Raw genomic sequence first — 27,273 nt, 5'->3', positions numbered from 1 at the left:
CTTTTCAAACTTTTTCAGGGACTAAGGAAATCTAAATATTGACTGGATGATATCAAGAAATTAATGTTTCAGTGGGTGTATAATATTGTGGTTGTGTAGAAGATACTTTTTTTAGGGATGCAAACTAAGGTATTTAACAATAAAGTGAGGTCATGTCTGTAATTTACTTTAAAATTGACCAGGGGAAAAAATAGACATATTTTCATGACCTATTTTAAAAGCAAATATGTATCATAAACTATGGTAAATTTTGTTATGAAACCATTTTTAGGTATTGTGTTCCTATTAAAATCGTTTTCTTTAAGGCATTCAAACTAGATGGGCGGACAAACATCTATTATACTTTATATTTTTTTGTAGAACTGAAAAATCTCACAACATTTTTTTAATGTGGGTTTTTTTACATCGTCCCATTACACAGGAAAGTGTTGGGCAACCTTGAAAAAAGGCATTTCTAACAGAAAAATATTTTTCTGTGACTTTTCCTTTTCTGGAGCTGAACAAATCACAATGAGATCAAAACAATCATAAATGATTCTATACCTATGAAATCTGATGCCCTAATTCTGTGAAATGACTGGTCATGTCCATTTTCATCTATTGATATAAGGTAAATAATCAATAAAAGGTGGGAAACTGTGTGCCATACACTACTATTGTGTAGAAAGGTATACCATACATCTTTTTAGCATTTTTACACATATAAATGAATATCCACATAAATATTTGCTTATATATGCATAGAACAAGCTGGATAGATACCAGGAAACTCAAGAATGGTTGCTTCTAGGGAGAGAGATTCGGTGGGTAGAGGGAATGGGGATGGATAAGGATAAGGTTTTTTTGTTGTGTTAATTATGGACCAAACAAATGTGTTACCCCTAAAATAATTCTGCAGAGATCATGCTGTAGGAGTAGAACTTACCTCACTGGCATAATAGGGGACTACTGTCTCCCCACATCATTGGGAAGGCCCTTCCTATTCTGCCCCTGGTCTTGGCTATGATGTTTGCTTTGGCTGACAGGTCTAGAAGCAAACTTGACATAATCCAAAGCTCTAAACTGCAAAGTTGGCCTGGCTGGGCCGTCCTGGGACAGCCAGCTCCTGTCCAGCCCTCAGCTGACTGCAGATGTGTAAATGAGTCTAGCCAACATCAACCGAGCCTGGTCCAGAATCAGAGAAACCCCCAGGATAGGAAATAATAAATGGACAACTGTACTGATTTGTTACACAGCAACAGCTAGCTGACACAATCACTGAAGGCAGGATATTGAGCTGGGGCAGGGGAAAGTGTGTCCTCACACTGGAAAAGGCTGGGCTCCACTCTAAAAATCTCCCTTTGCAGGTCTGTCAGGGGAGAGGTAAGTCTCTTCTAGAACTCTTCCTTCTTTGGATTTCTCTGGTTGTTCTAATCTGGGAAGCACCGGGTCAGTGCCAAGAACCCACAGCTCTCCTCCAGACCCTCTCCCTTCGTTAATACGCCAACTTCACCAAAGGGGCTGAAACTTTTATCCAATTAATTTTATTGAACAAATGCCTACTCGATCATAAAAACTTCAACCACTAACAGGCTAGCTAAAGATGCACAGACAGTACTTTGGGTCCACTGTTGTGGACGTTTATCATTCTGAACCAGGAGGCAGTGGGTCTTTGTGTGGTGGAGATGGGGGCTGTCTGGCAGATGCGGAGGGGAGGCCCGGCCCTGCGGCTTCCTCCCTGTGTGACCCTGGGCAAGTCACTGAGCTTCTCTGAGCCTCGGTTTTCTCATGGGGAGGCTAGGGTCTCTCCCCTCGGCTGTGAGGTCAGAAGTGAGGTGTGAAAGTGCTCGGTGCAATGCCTGGCTAGGGGAGGATCTCATCTTCCCGCTGGTCTGCGGCAGTGTCTGAAGAGTCGCTGCTGCTCACAGGCTTCTCCTCCCTCCGGGAGCTCAGAGGTCGAGTTAGGTGTGGCAGCTGCGTGAAGGTGTCGCCACACTGGGTGCGTGGGTAGGCTTTCTTGTCAGTGTGCGTTCTCTGGTGTCGGATGAGGGCAGATGAGAAGCTGAAGGCCTTGCCACAGCTGCTGCACTCGTAGGGCTTCTCCCCGGTGTGCACAATGTGGTGCTGGATCAGGTAGGAACGGTTGCTGAAGGCCTTGCCGCACTCGTGGCACGTGTAGGGCCGCTCACCCGTGTGCGTCCGCTGGTGCAGAGTAAGTGAGGAGCCCTGGCTGAAGGCCTTGCCACACTCTGTGCACCTGTAGGGCTTCTCACCCGTGTGGATCTTCTGGTGCTCAATGAGGGAGGACACGTGGCTGAAGGCCACCCCGCACTCTAGGCACTTATAGGGCTTGGCGCCTGTATGCACCAGGTGGTGCTGCACCAGGTGGGAGCGGTTGCTGAAGGCGCGGCCGCAGTCCTGGCACGCATAGGGCCGCTCACCTGTGTGCACGCGCTGGTGTTGGCTCAGGTGTGACACCTGCGTGAAGGCCTTCCCACACTGTGTGCATGCATATGGCTTCTCGCCTGTGTGGATACGCCGATGCTCCGTGAGTGAGGCGCTCTGGCTAAAGGGCGCGCCACACTCGGGGCACGTGTAGGGCTTCTCACCAGTGTGCACACGCCGGTGTTGCGTCAGATGCGCGATTTGTGTGAAGGCCTTGGCACACTGGCTGCAGGCGTAGGGCCGCTCGGCCGTGTGTGTGCGCTGGTGGCGGATGAGTGCCGACGAGAAGCGGAAGGCCTTAGCGCACTGGCCACAGGCATATGGCTTCTCGCCAGTGTGGATGCGCTGGTGCTCCAGCAGGGATGAGCGGTTGCGGAAGGCCTTGGCGCACTGACCGCATGCGTAAGGCCGCTCGCCCGTGTGCACGCGCCGGTGCTGGGCCAGGTGCGTGGGACGCGCGAAGGCCTTGCCGCAGTCGGTGCAGTGGTGCGGCCGCTCACCCGTGTGCGTGCGCCAGTGTGACGCCAGGTAGGAGCCCTGGCTGAAGGCCTTGCCACACTCGGGGCACGCGTAGGGCCGCTCGCCCGTGTGCGTGCGCTGGTGCAGGGTCAGGTGCACGCTCTGGCTGAAGGCCTTGCCGCACTCGGTGCACGTGAACGGCTTCTCGCCCGTGTGGGTTCTTTGGTGCAGCGTGAATGCCGAGCAGTAGCTGAAGGCCTTGCCGCAGTCGCCACACTTCCACGGCTTTCTGGGGCCATCCTCTCCCTCCTCGCAGGCGGCCTTCTTCTGCTTCGGGGGCCTTCTAGGTGCACTGCGCCCGTGGGGCCTGCTGTCGGCTGGGGGAAGGGGCAGGCTCGGGCTAGTGCCTGGGACCTCGCTGGGTTCATCCTGTGCCTGCACTGTGGCCCCGGCAGTGTCCTCTCCGCGGGTGGTGGCCTCTGCCTTGGGACAGCTTTCCAGCTTTCCCTGCAGGTCCTTGAACTGACCTTCTTGTTCCTGGGATGCTCCCACCTCAGAGCCCTGGGGGGCAGCCATGGCCAAGAGACCTTCTTTCATCTGTGCTTCCTGGGCCACTGTCTGTTTTCACATCTTCGTTACTGGATCTGAAAGGAAAGGGAAAAACCAAATGGGTTGGTCATCTGTCCCGGGCTGGAGAAGATGTCCTGCAGAGTCCCAACCGCCATACCACTGGCAGTTCGGCTCAGATGTTCTTTGTTGTAGGGTGGTCTGTGCCCTTCAGGATGTTTAGCAGTGCCCCTACTTCTATCCATTGATTGCAGGTAGCATCCCTGACAAGGTGTAACCACCAGAAGTGTCTCTAGACATTTCCAAGGGTCCCCTGGGGGGCAAAATGATCCCTCATTGAGAATCACTGATTTAACAGAACTGAAAACAAGTTTATTTAAAGATTTTATTTATTTATTTGAAAGAGAGAGTGAGAGCATGAGCAGGGGGAGGGGCAGAGGGAGAGAGAGAAGCAGACTCCCCGTGGAGCAGGGAGCCCCATGTGGGGCTTGATCCCAAGACCCTGGGATCACGGACCTGAGCTGAAGGCAGATGTTCAACCACTAAGTCACCTAGGGACCCCTACTGAAAACAATTTTAAAAGATCCTTGCAAAACCATGAATCTGACAGCTCTTAGATATACCCTTGCAACCTGGTACTACAGGCCAAAATGTGTCCCCCTCCCTCGAAGTTCATAGATCAAAGCCTGAAGTGATGGTGTCTGGAGGTGAGGGCTTTGGGAGATAATGAGGCCCCCCATGATGGGACTAGTGTCCTCATAAGAGGAAAACAGGCCAGAGCTCCCTCTCCAGCATGTGAGGACACAGTGAGGAGGAGACTGCAAGCCGTGAAGAGGGTGCTCACCAGAACCCCAACCATGCTGATGCCCTAATCCTGGATTTCAGTCTCCAGAAGTGTGAGGAAATAAACTGTTGTTGAACACACCAAGTCTCTAGTACTTTGTTATGCCAGTCTGAGAAGAGAGTTTTGTTTTCTGAAAATCATACACAGAGGAACAGGGGGCTCCCAACTCCACACATAATATACTGCTGGTGGGAGCAGGCACTAGAAGACCCACTGGCATCTTCTAGGAAAGCTGTAGACACACACCCCTATAGCCCAGTAATTACATTTTCTGGAACGTGAGCAAGAGAAGCATGCATACGTGTGTACCCGGAGGCCTGGCCAAGATTGTAACAGTCCAACACCAGAAAAGAATCCAACTGCCCATTAACAAGGGAGCAGTCAGATAAACAGGGTCATACAATGGAGTATCTCACAGCATAAACACGAATGCTGATCAGCTGCCATACCGGCTCAGAACCTCAGACACACAGTGTTGGCAAACAAAGCAAGATGCAAAGAATTTATCAGGTATGATGCATTTTAGGTAAAAATAGTCAAACTCAATCTATATTTTAGGGATTATGATCATGTGGCAAAGGTTCACTGCTCCACTGTGGACCGGCAGCCTGTGGCAAATGCAGGGCTTGGCCCTTCTGCAGGCCTGGCAACTTGGAATATGCTTTTTTAACAAGAGGCTTAGGCGATTTGTAGGCACAGGAGTGTCTGAGAGGTGCTGGTCTTGGCCACTCCACAGCCACCTTGGGTGTACTGTTACAGTGGCAATAACTAGCACCTGTTGAACACAGAGCTATATGCCTGGCATCCTTGAAGCTTTGGCATGTGTTAGCTCACTATTCCTCACATTATTGAGGAATAATGTTCCCAGAAGTGACAAGCTAGGTCCCACACCTGGGTACCTGGCTCCAGAGCTTACCCTCCATAATGCCCTCGTCTACCCCTAGCTCATACTGCTCCAACCATGGGCCACACCCTGTTCCACAAATATTCCAGGCATGCTCCTGCCTCAGGACCTTTGCACTGGCTGTTCCATTTGCCTGGAATGTTCTTCCCCTGAGCCCAGGCCTGAGGGAAAAGACTTCTGAGCATAGACCCAGAGGTGAAGGAGTGAGTGTTCTGGGCCATGAGTGCAGCAGGGGCAAAGGTTCTGAGCCAGGACCACAGCTTGGGTGACAGAGGAAATGCAAAGGTGCTGAGCAGTGGAGGAGGGGGTGGAACAGAACAACCAAGGCAGGTAGCAGGGGGAGACTAGGTATGGTGGCAGCAAGGGTCAGACCAAGCAGGGTCTTGTGTGCAGCGGTAAGAACTCTGCTGGTGGGAGGCAGGCTGGGCTATGCCCAGTTCTGGTACCATCTTCAGGCAGTCCTCAGGCTAGAGTTAGCCCAGCTGTGTCCCCAGAGAGCTGGACAGTGGTACCCACCTTGTAGTCTTGAGAGCACTGGGTCCTGTCCATGTCACTCAGGTAGTAGCCCCTGCTCTGACCACCATGTACCAGGGGGTTCAGTCAGCATCTGTGAGAGAAAGAAATGGCAGCCATGAAGGGAAGATGCTGGGGCAAAGGCAGGCGGTCAGAGCCAAACACGGCGTTTTCTGTGTGCGTGTGGGAGGGTATGCAGATTCAGGGCGGGGTGAGCCGGGCAGGGTCATGCAAAGAAACAGGCAACCAAAGGGGAGACACGGACACACTCAGAGGCAGACACACATATCCTGTTACACAGATATGCATGGAGTCACACAAAATCACACATGCTGTCCCGCCCCACACAGACAGCACCCACAGGGACACACCCAGACACGTGCACAGTCCTATGCAGCAGGCAGAGCTTCACATGTGCACAAAGTCACACACACACAGGGTCTCCCCTAAGTGTGGAAATACAGCAACCCTAGGTTTGCACAGGGTCTCATACACATCCTGTGACATCTGACGAGATCTCCACAAGCGGTTGTGTTCAGACACGCAGAATGACACAGGCATGCTCAGGCTGACCAGCTCCAGGATAGCAGACACACCCATCAAAACACTGTGTTCAGTGGCACACCCAGACATACAGAGTCCCACACTCCACACCCCAGAGAACATGTTCCACACACCAGCACATGTGGCACAGGTCTCCAAGTGCAGACATCTGCTCAATTCTGCATGCTGCTTCCCCTTTACAGGTACATGCCTGTATGTCAGTCATGTGTAAACACACAGTGACTTAGGAGGGATGGCCTCACATGCAGAGTTGCACACACAGGGCACAAACTGAGGTAGCCACCCTCACGCAAACACACAGGGACAGAATCACATGCATGGCTCACACCTGCATGGGCACACAGGTGCAAACACACGATGACATGCGGGGACGGATGGTGTTACAGGCATAGCTACACCGGCACAAAGTTGTGCAGTCACACACGTGCAGACACATGGAGACAGGCAGGTGGGACACATACGCACGGGGACACGCACATGGTCACACACCTGCATGGGAGCAAAGTTGTGCAATCGCGCACGTGCAGACACACGAAGACACGCGGGGCGGGGTTCACACGCACACGGCGCCCGAGTCACGGACGTACACCGACACGCACCCCCGCGCACACTCACTCGCGCACGCGCACACCACACACCGCTACCTTCGCTTCCCGACACCAGCTCTGAAGGCCTCGGGCAGCATCCCCCGAGGTCGGTCAGGTTCTCCTGGGTCTCTGGCCCTGCCCGGCCGGTGCGGACCCCAGAAGCCCCTGGTCCCGCGGGGGCGCGGACGAGCCGGCAGCACGGGTCACCGCTACGACCACCCGGGTGGGCCTGAGCGCCAGGCCGGTGCGGACTGCGCGTGCGTGCCAGGACAGCGAGAGCCCGCGGACAGCTCCCGAGAACTACGACTCCCGGAAGGCATTGCGCCGCCGCCCTGGGGGCCCGGAAGTTCTCGGCCCCGTGCGCGCAGGGGGGCCGCAGGAGGGCTCCGAGCGGTGGGCGGGGCCAGTAATAGGGGGCGGGACTCTTCTTCCTCAGAGGAGGGGAGGGGCGGAGTCGACAGGCTTAGAACTGGATCAGAGCTGCTAAGGCACTTACCGCAGGCGGCGCCGCACAGCCGGCAGGAGCTGGCGGTTCCAACCCACAGCTCGAGGTGAAGTCGTGGAAAGCATTTGTCTCAGCGTTTGCTCTAATTCCCTTCCACAGCAGAGCTGGTGGCAAATCCATAGATGTGGGCCAATGGTTGTAATAGCAAACATGTACATCTACGGGACTCCTGGCCAGCCAGTCTTTTATTTATTTTTTAATTTAATTTTTAAAAGATTTTATTTATTCATTCATGAGAAAGAGAGAGGCAGACATAGGCAGAGGGAGAAGCATTCTCCCTGCGTAGAGCCTGATGCAGGACTTGATCCCAGGACCCTGGGATCATGACCTGAGCCCAAGGCAGGTGCTCAACCACTGAGCCACCAGGTGCTCCGAAAGGGAACATCTTCAAAGAATGGACCATGGAGACAGCTCAAACATTCTTTTCCTTAAAATACGATTTTTAAAGCCGTTTTCTTTAGAAAGCTATATTTAACTGCTATGGGCTGAATTGTGCCCCATCCTCCAAGAAAAGGAAGATGCACATGAATCTGAACCCCCAGTATCTCAGGATGTGATCTTATTTGGACACGGGGTCTTTACAGAGGTAATCAAGTTAAAATGAAGTTCTTAGGGCGGGTCCTAATGCAACATGACTGGTGTCCCCTAATACAGAGGCAGACACACAGAAGAGGTACACATTGCAGGGGTGAGCCACATACACCTGATGCCTGCACAGAAAGACCTGAATCAGCATCTCTATGTAGTTTTGGAATGTAGGTGAAGTTTGCTGGGGTGAGGTCCAGAGCCGACTACCAAGAAAGAATTTGTGAGATGTCTTTAGTGCAAAATAGTGGTTTTCTTAATGCACGGGGACAGGACCCATGGACAGAAAGAGCTGCTGCCCCTGGGGTTGTGAGGGGTAACTGATTATATACTTGGGAGTTGGGGGAGGTAAGGAAAAAAGGAAGGTGTTCAAAAGAATTTTTGTATGCTAAAGAGGACCTACGAGATACTGGAGGCTTTGCCATTATCAAGTTAAGATTGTTTTTCCATCTAGTAAAGCATTAACACTAAGATGGTTGGGAGTTTTTGGGGTACCTGGGTGGCTCGGTGGTTGAGCACCTGCCTTCGGCTCAGGTTGGGATCCTGGGTTCCTGGGATCAAGTCCCCGCATCGGGCTCCCTGCAGGGAGCCTGCTTCTCTCTCTGCCTGTGTCTTTGCCTGTGTCTGTGTCTCATGTCTCACATATTTTATAAATAAAATCTTAAAAAAAAAAGATAGTAGGGAGTTTCCTTCTGGAAGTTAGGTTATTGTCAAAAATGTTTTGTTCTTGTAAATTAGTAAGACATTTGTAAACCAAGGGAAATTCATGTCTTGCAGGATTGTGATCTTTATCGGTTAACTGTTTTTCCTTTCCCTTAGCTTTAGGGCAGCCAGGAGTGCTGAGGAAGGTCACAGGTATCCCACCTGGTGGGGGCGGCTCCTCTGCGGGGTGTCAGCTTGTGGTTTGTCCTCAGCTAGCCTTCTTTTAAAAAACATCTCATTTAAATTCAATTTTCTGATATACAGTATAGCTCCCAGTGCTTATCTCATCATGTGCCCTCTTTAGTGCCAGTCATCCAGTCACCCCATCCCCTCACTCTCCTCCCCTTCTGCAACCCTCTGTTTCTCAGAGTTAGGAGTCTCTCTCATGGTCTGTCTTCCTCTCTAATTTTGTATTATGTTAAGTGAAATGAGCAAATCTCAGCTAGCCTTCTGTTCCCTCATCACATCTGATTCAATCAGGGGAGACTGGCCAAGCCCACTCGTGACACAGCATCATAGGAGTCTCAAGGGGACATAGGTCGGACAGCGGTGTGCAGAGAGGGGACAGAGATAAATGTTAGCTCTAAGTGTAATTAGAGAAATCACCAATAAGTCTTATTTCCAAAAAGATAAAAGAGGCCATAAGAATGTACACCACAGTGCTTATAATTATGCTCTTCAGTTACCTCCAAAGACCCCTACTCTTTCCTTAAACTAGTGTGCTGATCACTTGGGGGCACTGTTGCCCCACAGAAGGAAGGATAAAATCTGCTCAAACAAAGACTTTCCCTCAAAAAATAGGGGAAAATAGGATTCCATGGGGGTTGCTGAGTGCCAGGGGGAGGCCAAAAGGTCCCTCAAGCCGGGTGGGGGTCCTCTGTCCATTCTGCCCAGGAAAGACACTTTTAGGTACCTTTCCCCAGAAAAACTCCTTGCACACATGCTCCTAGAAGTGCAAGGAATGCACTTGAAATGGACACGTTTTCTTGAATGTAATTTTGTTAGAGCAAGAAGAGGTGTGGTATGTTCCTGCCCCCTCACCTCTCTAGGGCCTGGGTTGGTGGGCAGGAGGGTCGGTGACACAAAGATATCACCATGGCAGTGCAGGTGAGGTTTATGAGTGTCACTGGTGTGACTTTGTCTTTGACCCTAGCAGCACTGATGTGAGAGGCAATCAGAAAGCCCCAGGGCTCCCTGGCTTGCTCTGTGCAGACTCCAGGTCCCAGCTTCTGCTGGGTGCCCCCAGCCCAGCCAGTGATTTGCTTCCCCTGCTCCTAACCCCAGGGTGGTGCCCCAGGGATGAAGTCCTCCATAGCAATTCACACAACTGTTTTAAAAAATTCCAGTCTATCCTATTTTATTTCATTAAAAATATGCTGGTCATGCATGATAAATGGGATTGATTACACCATCCCTCATATAGACCACCTCCTCTGGAGACAGCTGAAAAACTCTGCTGTTAAAAACACCCATACAGGAGCTAGACTTTTATACCTTGGTCCCTGGCTAAGCCATAACAGTGGTGTGACTTTGGTGAAGGCATGTCAGCTCTTAGTTCTTCCTACATGTAAAATGGGGATGATACTGGGAATGGCACCCACCTCTTCTGCGTGGTGCAGTTGAAAGTATACAGAATAGTGTCTGACCCACGATAATTCCCTTAAAAGACTCAGAAGTATGATGATGAGGATGATGGTACCTAACCAGATTGGCCAGATCAGTTTTGATACCAAGGAATACAATATTTATTTACTTTTATTTATTTCTTAAAGATTTTATTTACTTATTCATGAGAGACACAGAGGGAGGCAGAGATATAGGCAGAGGGAGAAAAAATATGGAACACTTCACGAATTTGAAGTGAAGTGCACATCCTTGCACAAGGGCCATGCTAATCTTCTCTGTATCATTCCAATTTTAGTATATGTGCTGCCAAAGCGAGTACCCAGGAATACAATATTTAATGTTTAAAAACTACTGATGCCTTAGGACTCAATTTCTTCATTGGCGAAGTGAAGACAAAAAAAATGTACTTCCTTCATAAGGGTATGGTGAGAATTATGGAGATGATCCAATCATTCAACAAATCTATTTTTCATCTACCTATCCATCTATCTACACACACATCCACACACCCATCCACTCAACCCTCCATCCATCCATCCACTCACCCACACACACCCATCCACTCAGCCATCCATCCACATATCTATCTCTCTATCACCTTTTTTTTTTTTTTTTTAGTATCTACTGTGTGCCAGAACTGCTCTAATCTCGGTGATACACCTACTAACAAAATTAAAATGCCTGTTTGGGATGCTTGGGTTGCTCAGCGGTTGAATGTCTGCCTTTGGCTCAGGGTGTGATTCTGGAGACCTGGGGTTGAGTCCCCCATTGGGCTCCCTGCATGGAGCCTGCTTCTCCCTCTGCCTTGTCTCTGCCTCTTTCTCTCTATGTGTCTCATGAATAAATTTTAAAAAAATCTTTTCTTTTTTTTAAATGCCTGTCCCTCCTGGGTCTTCCATTCTGCTGGAAGAAGAAAGACTCTTATCCAGTGAATAAGTTAATTATCTAGTATTCTAGAAATTGATAAATGCCGTGAACGAGAGGCACCTGGGTGGCTCAGTGGTTGAGCACCTGCCTTTGGCTCAGGGTGCGATCCCGGGATCTGAGACCGAGTCCTACATCGGGCTCCCTGAGAGAAGCCTGGTTCTCCCTCTGCCTATGTCTCTGCCTCTCTCTCTGTGTGTCTTTCATGAATGAATAAATAAATCTTTAAAAAAAATGCTGTGAATGAAAATAGAGCCCAGCAGTAGGAGGGAATGACATTGGAAGGATATTTTGGTTATATATTTTGGTTAACACTTTCTTCAGGGACTGCCACACTGAGGAGGTGTTAATTAGGCAAAGATACAGGGAGGTGAAGGAGAAACATGTTTTTGAGAGAAGGTATGGCAGGGGCAAAATAGGTGAGCTGGGAACATCCAATCCTTGGAGCACTGGCACAGAGTCTACAATGTGCTCCAGGTGGAGTGGACAGGGTGTCTTATAGGAGATATAATGGGATCTGGGCCATGTAGGGCTTCCCAGATCACTCTAAAATCTTGGCTTTCATCCTGAGTGTGATGTGGAGCCAGTAGAGGATTTTAAGCAGAAGAGTAGCCATTATACGATTGACCTTTTAATAGAATGACTTTGTTGAGATGATAGTAATGGTATAAGAGTAGCAGGTGACAAGCATGGGGGAGGGGAGAGTAAACCTTGTATGGATGATGGCGATTTAGACAAGGAAGACAGTGATGGGGATCGTAAGAGGTGTTCTGATGTCCACCATATTGGAAGAGAAAACCAACAGGATTGGCTTATAATTTATACATACAAAACTATGGTAAGCATGACACCAAAGTTTTCAATATCAAGTAACAAACCACCAAGTTACTATTAATTGAAATGCTGGAAATTGTGGTAGAAGCAGGTAGGGTGGCTCTCCTTAGGATCTCTACAATGGCTCTCTTCAGTTCTCTTTCAGGCATTAGCTGGAAGCTTCCAGAAGGTGTTTTTTTTTTTCTTAATAAATTTATTTTTTATTGGTGTTCAATTTGCCAACATATAGAATAACACCCAGTGCTCATCCCATCAAGTGCCCCCCTCAGTGCCCTTCACCCAGTCATCCCCACCCCCCACCCACCTCCTCTTCCACCACCCCTAGTTCGTTTCCCAGAGTTAGGAGTCTCTCATGTTCTGTCTCCCTTTCTGATGTTTCCCACTCATTTTCTCTCCTTTCCCCTTTATTCCCTTTCACTATTTTTTATATTCCCCAAATGAATGAGACCATATAATGTTTGTCCTTCTCTGATTGACTTATTTCACTCAGCATAATACCCTCCAGTTCCATCCATGTGGAAGCAAATGGTGGGTATTTGTCGTTTCTAATGGCTGAGTAATATTCCACTGTATACATAAACCACATCCCAGAAGGTGGTTAAATGAGGGAGTCAGCTTCATGGGGGAGGATTGCAATAGCTGTGACTTGAGGAATGCAGTGTTCTGAAAAACAAGAAGTATTTAGATGGAAGGTGAGGCATCTGCATGATTTCCCCAGGGGTCTACAGTTTGCTTAAGACCATGGTAAGAACAGTGTTCATCTACCAATTCTAGTTGTATAGAAAACTTTCACTTTTTAAAAATTAAATTTTTATAGACAGGCCACAAGCCTTCATTTTTCATTCCAGATCTTTACTAATATTTTTTACTAATATGCTTCTTCAAATATTCCCTGAATTTTTTTCTTCTTCTTACAGTACATGCTCACAGTAGAGAATCTGAAACAATAGGAAATGGTAAAACGAATCCTCAGGCCCCAGACACACCTCCTGGAAGATGCCCCTGTCTCCCGTTAAAATGCATCGGATTCCACTTCAAAATTTATCGAATTGAGTTGAAATTATCTAGCTGGTATAATGCTATATTCTGTAGACCTTTGACTAAATGTTCATTAATTTTGATCTTGCTTTTTTGGGGAGCCTGGGTGGCTCAGTCAGTTAAGCATCTGCCTTTTGCTCAGGTGATGATCTCAGGGTCCTGGGATCAAGTCCCGAGTTGGGGGCTCCCTGCTCAGTGGGGAGTCTGCTTTTCCCTCTCCTTCGGTACTCACTCTTTCTCTCTCTCAATTAATAAATAAAATCTTTAAAAATGTTTAATTTCTCTTTTTAAAAGAGGTCAAAGCCATTTTTAAAAGAACATTTCACTTTAAAGATAGAAATAGGGAAGAGCAGAGAAAGGGGCTCAGGAACATATGTATTTTTGAAACTATTCATTTCCTAGGACTGTCATTCCAGGTCTCATAAACTGAGTGGCTTACAAAACAGAAATGTGTTGTCCCACAGTTGGGGAGGCTGGTGTGGGAGGGCCGTGCTCCCTCTGCAGGTGCATGGGGAGGCCTCTGTTCTAGCTTCTGGTGCTCCCTGGACTTGTGGCTCATCTTCATGTGCATGTGTGTACAAATTTTCTCTTTTTGTGAGGATACCATTAGTGCTCAAAGCATACCCTAATGTTCTCATCTTATTTTTTAAAAAAATTTTAGGGTCACCTGGGTGGCTCAGTGGTTGAGTGTCCTTCTTTGACTCAGGGCATGATCCAGGGGTCCTGGGATGGAGTCCTGCATCAGGTTTCCTGCGTGGAGTCTGCTTCTCCCTCTGCCTATGTCTCTGCCTCTCTCTCTGTCTCTTTCTGTGTCTCTCATGAATGGATAAATAAAATCTTTAAAAAATATTTATAAACGGTTTTATTTATTCATTTGACAGGAGAGAGAGAGAAAGCACAAGTAGGGGGAGTGGGAGAGGGAGACAGAGAAGCTGGCTCCCCGCTGAGCAGGGAGCCTGACAAGGACTCCATCCCAGGACCCTGGAATTATGACTCGAGCCTAAGCTGGTGGCTCAACCTACTGTACCACCAGGCGCCCCACGTTCTCACCTTAATTTGACAACCTGAAAAGACTCTACACTTACATAGGGTCACCTATATAGGGACTGTGAATTAGCATTTCAACATGTGGGAGAGGTGGACACGAGTCAACCCAGAGCAGTGAGGAAGGGCTTCACCCAGCCACGTTCAGCTGCGGGAATGTGAGCACAGGGAAGGCAGGCAGCTGCTCAGGCATGGGTGGACTTTCCAGGAGAAGAGAGAGAAGGTATGAAGGGATAGGCCCTGGGAATGTGTTGTGTTGCTTGGTGGTGGATTTACACCAATGGCGAGAGGAAGTGAGAGATGAGGGCAATGAGGAATGATGAAAGAGCAGAAGTACCAAGGCATTTTAGGCACCAGTGGGGTTAAGGCATTACCGAGATCAAGTTGTAGAGAGGGGAGCTCACCTCAGTGTAGGCAGCGACCTGGGAAGGAGCCACTGAGGTAGTTTACAGGAAAAGGTTACTGGAAGGAGGAAGTCAAGACTCAGGAAAATCAGGGTATTTGAGGCATCACTTATGATGATTTTCTTTCAATCTTAAACAATGACAACTACCTAATAACAGCATGTGTGTGCTTAGGCACCACGCAACTTCTCCAACATGGGAATTAGGACAATTCCACTATCATCTCCTGTTCTACCTTAACTTTCACTCATGATTACTTTACATTTTAATCAGCCACCACTGACAAGCCAGCTCGAGAAGATCTGCCATCAGAGGAAGGAATGTAGAGAGACCAAATGTTGAAAATGTGAACCACCGGAGTGGCAGTTCATGGGGTTTCAGAAAGATACTGATAATTGCTGTGCATCCCTCACGTGTAAAATATCCAAAGGACCATTTGTTTTTGTCATTAAGTTTCCTACCACAGTATTCAGTGACTGGCTGATGCTGAAAGAAATGGAGCTTTATGAAAACACTGGCTTTGTCTTGCATAGCCCTCCAAATGTTAACAGGGTCACAGGCTTCACCCCACTACTTTCGCAATCTGCCACCAGTCTGGTTGCCATGCCTGCAGCTTCTCCTTTTGCAGAAAATCAGGATGGAGTGTCAGGAAGGGGAGGGCCCGTTGTCATGGAGACCTGCAGCAGAAAGCCTGACTCTGGCTGAAAATGGAATTCAGTATTTGAGAAAAGGAAGCTTCAGGGTGATTTCTTGAGTAGAGGTAGACCCCCATCCCCGGGGCTCCTGGCATGGATTCCTGACTCTTCATCAGAGACTGGCACCGGAGAGTGTGAGGTGAGCTCCCCCGCAGACAGCTCCTAGGCCCCCTCCTCACTGACTCCCAGGGTGGCTGCTGCTGCCTGAGACTCCACAGACTAAGCTCTCTCTACATCCATAATCTCTCTGCACAGACACCTGAAGCAGGGCTTAGAGGCTACAGGTGTCCTCAGATGGGGACTTCCCTTTCCAATGTCACCTCATCCAGGTGCTTCCACCCCCACCTGCATGGCCACAGACCCTCTCCCCTAGTCTCCTGCCCCTCCACTACCCTTTATTCCCCTTTGAATTTCTGCTGGGCAACCAGAAGAGTGAATTAGTGACAGCACCCCCCAAATAGTCCCCCCAGGGGTTCACTGTTCCCTCAGAATGAAAGCCAAATTTTTCCATGGCCTACTTGGCCCTGCTGGGATCCTCATGGTCCTACTGATTTTATCTCCTCCTCAGTTGCAGCCACACTGGCCTCTGCCTGAGCCTCCAACCCCAGGACCTTTCCACCTGCTGTTCCTTCTACCTCTCCTCACCTGGGTCTTCATGGGGCTCCATCATGTCTCCATTCAGGGCTCAGATAAGAGGTCCTCCTCAAGGAAAATCCCACTCCCCATTACCATCCCCAGAGAACCTCCACACACCTCACACCACACACCCGCCTTATTCCCATTATGATGCTGATGCTTCCTTCATTCCCACACTTGTTTATTGCTTCTCCCACCACTGGAATGGAAACTCCTTGGCCTGTGGTAGAAAGAACGGAGCTAAAGTTCTGGTTTTCTGCTGGTACCAGGCTTGTCACCAGGGAGTGTGAAGGCCCAGAGAACAAAAATAGCCATAAGTGATTTCTTGTCAAAAAAAACCACAATAGCATATTCTGTTTGTTTTTCTCTTTTTGTCAGGGAAATGGGAATCATGGGGACTGATGAGAGGGAGACTGTCAGAGGTTTGAGAATAGGAGAATAGGAGTGCGTGGCTTTTTTATTCATCTACGTGAATATTTAAATCAGCTGGAATTCAGGGGGGAAGTGGTGTTGGTGAGGGTGATCCCCCACCCCCCACACCTACGAGGAAGAGAGGGATTTCCTGATGGTGTATGTTTCTGTATTTCTGATGTGTTTTCACCTGGGGAGGATCCCTCCCAGGGCCAACCCAGGCCTACGGATAGTGAACAGCTGGCAGGGAGCATGTCTGCATGCGTATGAGCCAGTGCAGAGCCCACACCCACCACGTGCTCTGTCAGGCTGTCCTGGGTGGGCTGATATCCATGGCCCTCACCCTCCAGGGCGGGAACGGGGCACCTCAGGGCAGTCCCGAGGCTCGTGAAACCCCAGAAATGATTCAGAGCAGCCAATCCTAGGCCTGCTCACTCTGCCTCACCCCTTCCTTACCCGCCTCGCCACGTCTGGAATGCCCAGTCCTGGATGCTCAGACAGGATGGGATGTGGATGTGGGAGACCTATGATCAGGGCCATGCAGGCCAGAGAACTGCTCTCTGAGCCTGGCATTTCCATCTGTCAGATGCAGATCCTCCTAGGCCCTCGCTCCAGCCAGGGTTCCTGGCCTGGCTCTGCCTGTAGGCAAACGGCCCAGGAGATGAGTGAGTGTGAGGTCCAGTGTGCATGGACTCACCCAGCTCAGTCCACCTGGGGCTGCAGGAATCCTACCTGAGCCCTGTGACGGGCCCGAACCCTGAATGTGCTCCTTCATTGTCACTCAGGAAACAGCCTTATTAAACTACAGCAAAACCCCAAATAGATATAAACCTGTTTGTTATAAAAGGATCTCATTTATTTTCTCTGCTTTATTGTGGTGGAATGCTTCAGAGTTCATCGAGTACCCACGCAGTCAGTAGATGGCACTCTTGAGTCACAGAAAAGATTTTCTTAGGGTTTTATTTATTTGAGAGAGAGTGATGGGGTGTAGGAGTGGCAGAGGGACAAAGGGAGAGATGGAAGATAAGACTCCAGGCTCAGCACAGAAGCAGGCAGCAGGGCAGAGGGAGGCAGGGTGGAAAGTGGGGGAGGGAGGTGGAGGAGGGAGCCTGAGGCCCAGGGGAGGCAGGGTGAGGGAGGGGTGGTGGGGGCAGGTAGATGAGGCTGGGTCTCTATCCTCTGACCCTGAGATCAGGAACGGAGCTGAAATCTAAGTCCCTGGCTGAACCAACTGAGCCACTTAGGCACCCCTTTAGGATCTTTTTAAAATTAATTTTTAAAAATTTTTTTTATTTATTTATGATAGTCACAGAGAGAGAGAGAGAGAGGCAGAGACATAGGCAGAGGGAGAAGCAGGCTCCATGCACCAGGAGCCTGATGTGGGATTCGATCCCAGGTCTCCAGGATCGCGCCCTGGGCCAAAGGCAGGAGCCAAACCACTGCACCACCCAGGGATCCCTTAAAATTAATTTTTAAAAAGATTTTATTTATTTATTCATGAAAGACACAGAGAGAGAGGCAGAGACACAAGCAGGCTCCCTGTGGGGAGCCCGATGCGGGACTTGATCCCAGGACCCTAGGATCATGACCTGAGGCAAAGGCAGATGCTCAACTGATTGAGCCAACCAGGCGTCCCAGGATTTTATTTTTTAAGCAATCTACACTCATGGTGGGGCTTGAACACAACAATGCTGAGATCCAGAGTGGCTCATTCCTCCAACTGAGCCAACCAGGCACCCCCAAACTTTTTCATTGTGAAACAGAATATAGAGAAAGTACACAGGCAAAATTTAACAATGCAATGAATTATTCAACAGTTGTCACGTATAACCATACCCAAGTCTAGTACATTAACATATTTTGGTATCTCCAAAGACACGTTCATGCTTTCAACCACCACCCTCTCTCTTCCCCCAGAAGATAGACATAATCCAGGCGTCCAACAGTAGAATTTTTTTTAAAAGATTTTATTTATTTACTCATGAGAGACACACAGGAGAGAGAGGCAGAGAGACACAGGCAGAAGGAGAAGCAGGCCCCTTGCAGGAAGCCTGATGTGGGACTCGATCTGGGACAGGGGATCACACCCTGAGCGGAAGGCAGAAAGTCAACCCCAAGCCACCCAGCCTTCCCATAGAATTTTGTTTTACTGTTTCTGGACTTTCTTTCTTTTTAAATATTTAATTTATTTATTTGAGAGAAAGAGAGAGCATGGAAGGGGTGGAGGAGCAGAGGCAGAGGGAGAAGGCCACTCTTCGCTGTGCAGGAGCCCGATTTGGGGCTTGATCCCAGGACCCTGAGATCATGACCTGAGCAGAAGACAGATGTTTCACTGACTGAGCCACCCAGGCACCCCCGTTTTTGGACTTTCTATACATGGATTCATACATTAGATGTTCTTGGATGTCTTATTCACCAAATTTGTGAGATTTAATTGTGTTGTATGCAAGTGTCACATGGTCATTTTTACTGCTTTTTTTGGGTGAATTTTTCTTGTATTCCTATGTTAAAGGACATCTGTGTGGTTTATGTTTTGTCGCTGCTGTGAGCCTGATGTGTGTCACGGAGTTCACATCCATGTGTTACCACTAAACACACATAGGAGTAGAAGTGCTTTGTCATAGCATCTGTATAAGTTAAACGTAGATCCTGCCAAGTTTATTGCTATGGGTGACTAATTTACATTCCCTGCATCAGTGAATGAACATTGCCATATATCCTTCATTCCAAAATGTGGCTGGAAGTGTCATTTTGATGTTCACTGCAGGTGAGGGTTTGTGGTAATTTCTCATGATTTTTCTTTTGCATTTTCCTGAGTGTTAACAAATTTGGGTTTTTCATATATGGAATGTCTGCTCAATATCCCTTTTCTGATGTGCTAGTTTCAATTTCTTTCCTAGTGTTTTCTACTGAAAAATTTTTTTCCTCTCCTTGCTTTATACAAATTACTTCTGTACTCAGGATAGGAGCTATTTTTCAAATGTATGCATTGCAAATAATTTCCCATGCCATACCTTAAATTTTCATTTCTCCTTTTTGGTTAGAGTACTTAGTGTTAATGTAGCAAAATTTACCAATTGCACTGGGTTAGAGGTTTACATATAGCCCAGAGCATGGATCTTGTATGGTCCTCCAAGAGTTGTTTTTTTGTTATTACCTCACCTTTACTCTTTCCTTTAGAGGAAACTTAAGTTTGAGACCACAATGAGATGTCACCTCACCCCTGTCAGAATGGTTTAATCCAAAGGCAAGAGACAGGGGCACCTGGATAGCTCAATGGTTGAGCATCCGCCTTTGGCTCAGGTCATGATCCCGGGGTCCTGGGATTGAGTCCCATATCGAGATCCCCACAGGGAACCTGCTTCTCCCTCTGCCTATGTCTCTGCCTCTCTCTGTGTCTCTCATGAATAAATAAATAAAATCCTTAAAAAAAAGACAAGAAACAACAGATGGAGAAATAGGAACATTTGCGCAGTGTTGGTGGGAATGCAAGCTGGTGCAGCCACTGTGGAAAACAGTATGGAGATTCCTCAAAAAGTTAAAAACAGAGCTACCATATGACCTGGTAATTCCTTTGTTGGGTATTGACTGGAAGAAAATGAAAACACTAATTCAAAAAGACACACACACCCCTTTGTTTATTGCAGCATTATTTACAGTAGCCAATATATGGAACTGAGGTCCATTGGTAGATAATAAAGAAGATGTGGTGTGTGTACACAATGAAATATTCTTTGGCCATAAAAAGGAATTTCTTGCCATTTGTGAAAACATGGATGGAACTAGGGGGCATTATGTTGGTGAAATAAGTCATATAGAGAAAAACAAATACCATATGATTTCACTTATATGTGGAATCTGAAAAAAAAAAAAATAAAAAGCAAACACACTTAAACAGAATAAAGTGGTGGTTACCAGAGGAAAGGCGGGTGGTGAGGGTGAAATAGGTGAAGGGGATTAAGAGGTACAGTTATAAAAGATATAAGTCTCAAGGATTAGAAATACGGCATAGAGAAGAGAATAAAGGTTAATAATGTAATAACGTGTGCTGATGGATGGTGACTACACTTACCTTGGTGAGCACTGCATAATGTACAGAACTGTTGAAACACTACATTGTACACCTGAAAGTAATATAATATTGTGTGTTAACTACACTTCAACTAAAAAAGAAAAAGACTCGAGGAAAACATGCCAGACTGCAAATAGGGGAGATTGCAGCACATTTGAAGTAAATGTCATTTTTGTTTTTTTGCTTTGTGATTGTATTTTTCCAGTTTTCTTCAAGGAAAATGTTTTTTGTTTTCAGGAAGAAAAGTATGTTAGTCAGTTTACTTAAAAAAGTAAATGAATTTCATATATTAAAAAAAGGAATAGTATGGGACTGAGAAAAATTCTTTTTTTTCCCTCTTCATCGTTGTGAATTGGACTAGAGCCATTTACTGAAAACACTATTCTTTCTTCATTTTTCTGCCAATGTCCTTTTTTCCCTATAAGTTAAACAAACGTGTATATGCCTTGGTGCTCTGTTGGTGAAGCATCTGTCTTGGGCTCAGATCATGATCCCGGGGTCCTGGGATTGAGTCCCACATCAGGCTCCCTGCTCTAAGTGGAGTCTGCTTCTCCCACTGCTCCTCACCTTGCTCATGCTCTCTCTCTCTCTCAAATAAATAAATACAATCTTTTTTTAAAAAAGGGAAACTTAAAATTATTGACCACTCAAATTTATACCGTGCTCCTGTCTGTGTCATTCTTCTTTCATGCTTCTTTTTCATTTAATTTTTAATAAAAATGTATATATTTAAGCAAACTTCCAGCACTGGATACAGTATTACAAGTGTAGCCCACTCTTCAGGAGATCTCCAGACTTTTCTACCTCATATAAGTGCAGCTTTGTCCCCGCTGACCAGCCTCTCCCCATCCCCACCCCTGGCAATCACCGTTCCACTCTCTGCTTCTAAGTACTGGACTGAGATTACACAATCTTTTTTGAGAAAGCTTTGCCTTCATTTCTTTGGGGCCAACTCACCAATCAAAAAAGGTACTTTCTATAGAAAGGGCTTTTGAACATCACTGATAGACTCCACTCCCCTCATTGTCTTTGGACAGACCGAAGGCCAAAGGGTAACCATGTGCTGTCTCAAGGTCATATGTCTCAAGGTCAAAAGCAGGCCTGACTAACTCTCCTGGTCTGCCTGGCACTGATAAGTTTCTGGGATGCAGGATTTCCAGTCCTAAAATCGGGACAGTCTTGGGAAAGCTGGGATGGGCTGGTCACTGACAACTTGGAGGGGCCCTGTCTTTGTGTGGCCAATGCTTATTTTTGTCTGTGTTCACGCATGATTACAGGGTGGCTTTATTTCTGCCTCACCATTTCATGGTCGCAGAATGGCCTTATCTGAGGTCCCCACTCCAGGAAATTGCAGGTGTCCCACGGGAGAGTATCAAGCCTGTCCAGTCACTGTGGGCTTCCTCCTTCACATCCTTGAGCTCTTTCTGGACCACCACAGCTGGGACTCCTCTGTCCACTCCACAAACGGGAAACATGATTCTCAGGAAGGCTCCAGAGCTGGTCCATCATGTAGTTGGACCATCTTCACACACCCAGACCCTGAATCTCCACCTGCAATAATCTGCCTGCCCTGAGCAGCCCAGATTCTAGGGGGAGGGAGCCATCCCTTTACACCAAACTTTTCCTCTAATGGCTCTGAGAGATCTGTAAAGTTTGTTTTTCCAGAATTGCAGTCCAACCTTTGCTAATGAGCATCCCCAGGTGGTGCCCAGTAGCCTCCAGAGACCACGGGGGAAGGAGCTCCCAATTACTCACCTTTCTCTGCTTCTTCAGTTCTCCCCCTGCCTTGGCTCCACTGATCCCCACCGAGCTTTCCAGAAACTCTGTGGGAGACTGAAGAAAAAGATACAGACAGAGGGAGACAAGATGTGTGTATTCTCAGGGAAACTGCTTGGGTAGGTGCTAGGGACCAAGATGTGGTACATGGGCTCCTTGGAATGATTTTTTTGTTCTCCCCAAAGTGTGAGGGCAGCTGGATTCCTGCCTGTGTGTGGTCTCTTCATGGAAGGAAGGGGTGGAGTTCCTGGATCAGACTCTGCTGGAACCTGGTGTGTGGCTGGATATGGGAGAAGGGGATGTGTAACCTGATACAGCTTCATCTACCTATCCACCCTTCCATCTACCCTTCCTTCCTTCCTTCCTTCCTTCCTTCCTTCCTTCCTTCCTTCCATCTATCCACCCATCCATCTGTCCATCCATCCATCCATCCATCCATCCATCCATCCTATTACCTCTGCCTGGCATGCTCTTCCCTCTTCCTCTTGGCCATGCTAATCAGGTCACTTTTCCTCCCAACGCTCTTCCCTCATTTCCTTAGGAAGCATTTTAATCTCCTCATGTCAGAAACTCAAATTCCTACAAGTGCTAGGCAGATACTATATCATTCCTACTGTGCTTTATCCTAGTTTCAGACATGTCCTCTCTCATGCCTTAAAATGGCAGTGTTCAATTTGGGTGTCAGGTTGAAGGAGGAGATGAAGGTATACAACATATTTTCTTCCCCATTAAAAAAAAATGGTAGCCACTGTCTCTCCTTCACGGACACATACCTAAATATTCCCATATAATTACTACCTCAATCAAACTCACTTCCACACTTCTAGTCTAACAATATATTAGAAATATGTGTATATATATGTATATCAGTATAGTTTCCTTATTCTTTTTGCTTCTGCAGAGTGTTCTTGTCATGGATGGGCCACAATTTCTTTACCTGGTCCCGTATTTTTAGATCTGGAGATAGTTTTCCATCTTCTGGAATACAACCCAGCATTTATGTTTTTAAAAATGCATTTGAGGGGGACACCTGGGTGGCTCAGCATTGAGCATCTGCCTTCAGCTCAGGGTGTGATCCCTGGGTCTGAGATCGAGTCTCACACTGGGCTCCTTGTGGGGAGCCTGCTTCTCTCGCTGCTTATGTTTCTGCCTCTCTGTCTTTCATGAATAAATAAATAAAATCTTTAAAAAATGTTTGAGGGGCACCTGCCTGGCTCAGTCAGAGGAGCCTGTGATTATTTTTTTTTTGAGCCTGTGATTCTTGATTTCAGGGTTGTGAGTTTGAGCCCCATGTTGGGTGTACAGATGGCTTAAGTAAATAAATGAATAAATTAAAAAAAATTAATGTGTTGGAAAATAATCCTTTTGATCTCAGTTTGCACATGTGACCCACTGGCACAATAAACTCCCAGAAGTTGCAGATCTTGGAAAAGGGTACAGGCAGATATAATTTCAGGGACAGGAGCACAGTGGGAACAGGGTGTTAGCATTTAGTGTACTAGTGTTACTTTTCAAATTTTTCTTTAGTCTACCAACTCCTTGAGCATGGGCATTGTTTTTTGTTGTTGTTGTATTTTCATTCCCCACTGTAATTTCATTGCCTGGGATAGAGTCTGGACCAGTTAGAAGCTGCTCTGATGTGTTTGTTGAACTGATGAACAGATGCATTAAAGAAACAACGAGTGAACCCATTCATAAGTGGATTCATGAGTCAATGACTCAGTTATAAATGAACGAATGAAAGAACCTAATAAACAAAGGTAGAGAATCAGTGAATGAAAGACCCAATCCTTTCCCTGATCCATCAATCCGCAAATATAACAAATGGATGGCTATTCTATCTGGATGGGTCCATGAGTGCTTCTGAATGGTACCATGCATCAAGCAACCATTCTTCAGCAAGGGCCATAGAGATACAGGGATGAAGGGGTAAGAGTTTGTGCAGCAGTGCCCAGGAACACAGGAGTGTTGGTGCCTTGAAAGAGTCCAACATTATTTATAAAAAGCTGCCAGTTTCTCAACGACCTCTCAAGATTATCCATATTTTCCCACCCAGCTGGAGTTTCGGAAGGGCATGGACAGCCAAAACAGCACAGAGGAGGTCTACTTCATTCTGCTTGGGCTCTCCCAGTACCCATGGGCTCAAACCATCTTCCTCTGCCTGATCTTCCTGTCCTATATCATCAATCTTTTCGGGAACAGCCTCATCCTGCTCCTGATCTGCTATGATTGATCCCCGGCTCCACACGCCCATGTACTTCTTCCTCTTCAACTTCTTCCTCTTCCATGTACTTCCTTCCTGGACGTGTGCTACACCATATCCAGCATGCCCCAGATCCTCATCAAATGCCTGGTGACCATTCACATCATCTCGCTAGGTTGATGCTTGGCCCGGATGGCTGTGGGACTTTATCTGGGTGTAGTGGAGTGTCTCCTGATGGCCACCGTGGCCTATGATCACTGTGTGGCCATTGTTGACCCCCTGTGCTATTCCAGGCATATGGGGCCCTGGCTTTGCAGTCTGTTGGCTGGGACCTCATGGTCTGTGGTGTTCCTGCTGACCACGGTCCCTGTGCTGACCATGCCCTTGGAGTTCTGTGTTCACCAGGTCATCAATCACTTATCGTGCGAGCTCCTGGCCCTGCTCAAGCTTGCCTGCTCTACCTGCAGTTCTATGAGTCACTCATGGTGGGCACCAGTGCCCTGACCCTGCTGGCTCCTTTTGCCTTCATCGTGGCCTCCTACAGAAGGATCTTAGTGTCTGTGCTGCGGCTGCGGTCTGCAGGGGGCCATGCCAAGGCCTTTTCCACATGTGGGTCTCACCTCACAGTGGTGGCCCTCTTCTATGGCACGGCCATCTTCATGTATATGATGCCTCAGGACAAGATCATCCATGACTGAGATAAGATAATCTCCATGTCCTATGGCGTCCTCACCCCCCATGATGAACCACCTCCTCTACAGCCTGTGTAACAAGGACATGGAAGGTGCCTTCAGGAGGCTCTTGGGGGAAAAGGCTGACTTCTAAGATGTGGGGCTGAGGAGGGAAGAAATAAATTGGTATTCTGGATTGCCTTGTTGGGGCTGTAAACTTTGAGTTACTTCTTTGCAATCATTCTGTGTGTATTACACACACACACACACACACAAACACACACACGAACTCATATTTTAAAAAAATATTTCATCTGAGGAAGTGAAGGAAGAGCCAATTAGGATCAGTGTGTGTGTGTGAGTGTGAATGAGTGTGTGTGTGTGTGTGTGTGTGTGAGAGAGAGAGAGAGAGAGAGAGAGATAGATGTGGACACAAAAGAGATTGTCCCATAAATTCTCAATAGCTGAAGGGGAAGAGGGATGGGTGGCTGTTGTCTGACTCTTGGGGCTGGTTCAGGACACGATGGCCAGCCTCCAACAAGAGCTGCGTCTAGCAGCTTCTGTGGCCTTAGGAGCTCCTCCAGGAAGCTGCACACCATGGGCTTGTTCCAGGGGTGCAGTGCTACTGCCTTGGGGCCCTGCCACTATACTTTCTAGCCTGGGCTGTGTCTTTCTGGCCAGCATTGTGAAAGGGCTGGGATTATACCTACTTACAACCTCATGGATTAAATAGATGCTGGAAAAGACGTGGGGCTTTGGGATCAGAGACAGAGAATGATAGGACTCATGGCTGAAATTGTAGGTGCCAACGATTTATGTTCATTTGCTTTGGTTCTCCACATCCTCTGTGTCCCCCAGGGGCAAGAGCAAAGGGCTTGTGGTGGAGAGCTGCCTGTGCATGGGTTGTGCTGCAGGACAGGGACCCTGGGTTTGCAGGGTTTACTCTTGTATGGTTGGTGCAAGTGTCTGCTCTTTGTGTAGGAGATACCTCTCACACTGCAAGGTTTCGCACAGCAAACACAGCCCTGACAAGTGGCTGGGTGGGGTGGAGTAGTCAGGTTTGCACTGCTGGCATATCCAGCAGGCATGTGGAATGCTCCAGTGTGGTCCTGTTGGGCAAAAGGGAGCACAGAAGCACCTAGAGTCACAGATTATGGGTTCAGCGACAGCTAAGGGAGGCAGGTGATGCTCATACACACAGGGGTGACCTCAGGCATATGTACAGAATGAGGTGAGGTCGAGGAGCCCCATTGTTTTATAAAGAAGAAGAGAAGCCCCAACTGTGGGGTGGGATGTGCCTACAGCCGCATATCAAGTCGGCTTGTGTGTTTCTTTCGTCACTCAGGTCACGTGGTACCTGCCGTGTGACAGGAGCCAGGCTGGGTAGGAGGAAAGAAAAAAGAGGACATGGGGTAGGAGACGGAGATCAAGACCTTCCAGTGGAGGCAGATTCTCGGGAAGGAATGGAAGGTCACACAGAGGAAGCCCAAAGGATTTGGGAAGCAGGAGGCTGCGGATGTGCAGATGCTGACCAAGGGAGCCAGAGAGGCAGTGAGAAACAAATCAGAAATGCGGTGCCAGGGGACAGACAGAGGTGTCCAGAAGGACTCTGGGAGCAGGAAAGCAAGTGTAAAAGGCAGAAATATGGTGATAGGGAGGGATAGGCTCCTGGGAAGGGGGTCAGGGAGACTTGAGAGAGAGAGCATTACTTGGAGAGACCTGGAGAAAAAACATAGCAACAGACGGACAGGGGACAGACAGACAATGGAATGACAAAGACAAAGGGGCAAGTGAAGCTTTCTTGGCAGTCTGCCCTCAATCCCCACATGCAGAGAGGAAGGCAGGGGAGTCTGTGCTTCTGTGTCAAGGGCTCCCCACCAAAACCTTCCTAGTGACTGCCCCTCTGGGTTCCCAGTGGGGCCCATTCTGGTACCCAGTGCCCGACCTGGGGCACATGGTTGGGCGGGGTGTCTGGTGGTAGCTTGTGATGAGGTTCCCCGAGGACCAGTTTAGAAGGCTTGAACTCTGCCTATGATGAGGCCAGGGTGGATCCTACCCCCATCCCAGCCTCTGAGCCCCAGGCCCAGGGATCTTGGACACACTGCCCCCCAGATGGTATTGGGGAACCATCTGACCACCCTGCTCTGAGGATGTGGAATTGCCAAGCAGCCTCATCATAAAGGAGGGAGCAGATTTCTGTGGATTCCCAGGGGACCCACACCAGCAAGGTGTTTGTACCTCAGAGACCCCACTGTGCAAACTATTTGTGCATGAGCATGTTTCTG

The 27,273-nt window shown here is 48.0% G+C and overlaps 2 protein-coding genes and 1 pseudogene across 6 annotated transcripts in view; 1 reads left to right on the top strand and 2 right to left on the bottom strand.

Moving 5' to 3' along the window:
* Positions 1-1,501: 1,501 nt before the first annotated feature.
* On the bottom strand, positions 1,502-7,152 carry ZNF835 (zinc finger protein 835). Of its 3 annotated transcripts, none has more exons than XM_077913395.1 (3): positions 6,891-7,152; positions 5,715-5,805; positions 1,502-3,527 (listed from the first exon to the last, which is right to left on the bottom strand). In XM_077913395.1, exon 3 carries the CDS (start codon positions 3,478-3,480, stop codon positions 1,843-1,845), a length of 1,638 nt encoding a protein of 545 aa, XP_077769521.1. In that variant the 5' UTR covers positions 3,481-3,527; positions 5,715-5,805; positions 6,891-7,152; the 3' UTR covers positions 1,502-1,842. The 3 variants fall into 3 exon arrangements, with proteins under 3 accessions (XP_077769521.1, XP_077769504.1, XP_077769513.1); XM_077913378.1 differs by having other exon boundaries at positions 6,914-7,152; XM_077913387.1 differs by having other exon boundaries at positions 6,765-6,898.
* A 3,333-nt stretch (positions 7,153-10,485) lies between these two features.
* Positions 10,486-10,599, bottom strand: LOC144289133 (U6 spliceosomal RNA; annotated as a pseudogene).
* A 4,575-nt stretch (positions 10,600-15,174) lies between these two features.
* Positions 15,175-27,273, top strand: part of LOC144323313 (olfactory receptor 6Z7-like) — a 38,265-nt gene continuing 26,166 nt past the window's right edge. The window contains exons 1-2 of one of the 3 annotated variants that reach the window (XR_013388733.1): positions 15,175-15,358; positions 24,171-25,177. The gene's annotated coding sequence lies outside the window, so the exon portion shown is untranslated. Of the gene's footprint in view, positions 15,359-15,787; positions 16,189-24,170; positions 25,178-27,273 lie in introns of those variants that run through there. The other 2 variants (XR_013388736.1, XM_077913642.1) reach the window with 2 other exon arrangements.

Source organism: Canis aureus, chromosome 1 (assembly GCF_053574225.1).
Source record: "Canis aureus isolate CA01 chromosome 1, VMU_Caureus_v.1.0, whole genome shotgun sequence".
In the NCBI taxonomy this organism is placed as follows: Eukaryota; Metazoa; Chordata; class Mammalia; order Carnivora; family Canidae; genus Canis; species Canis aureus.
This window is presented reverse-complemented; position numbering and strand designations above follow the sequence as displayed.

Bases quoted from the DNA above. Each gene is read 5' to 3' on its own strand.
- ZNF835 (XM_077913395.1), bottom strand. From the start codon at position 3,480: ATGAAAGAAGGTCTCTTGGCCATGGCTGCCCCCCAGGGCTCTGAGGTG.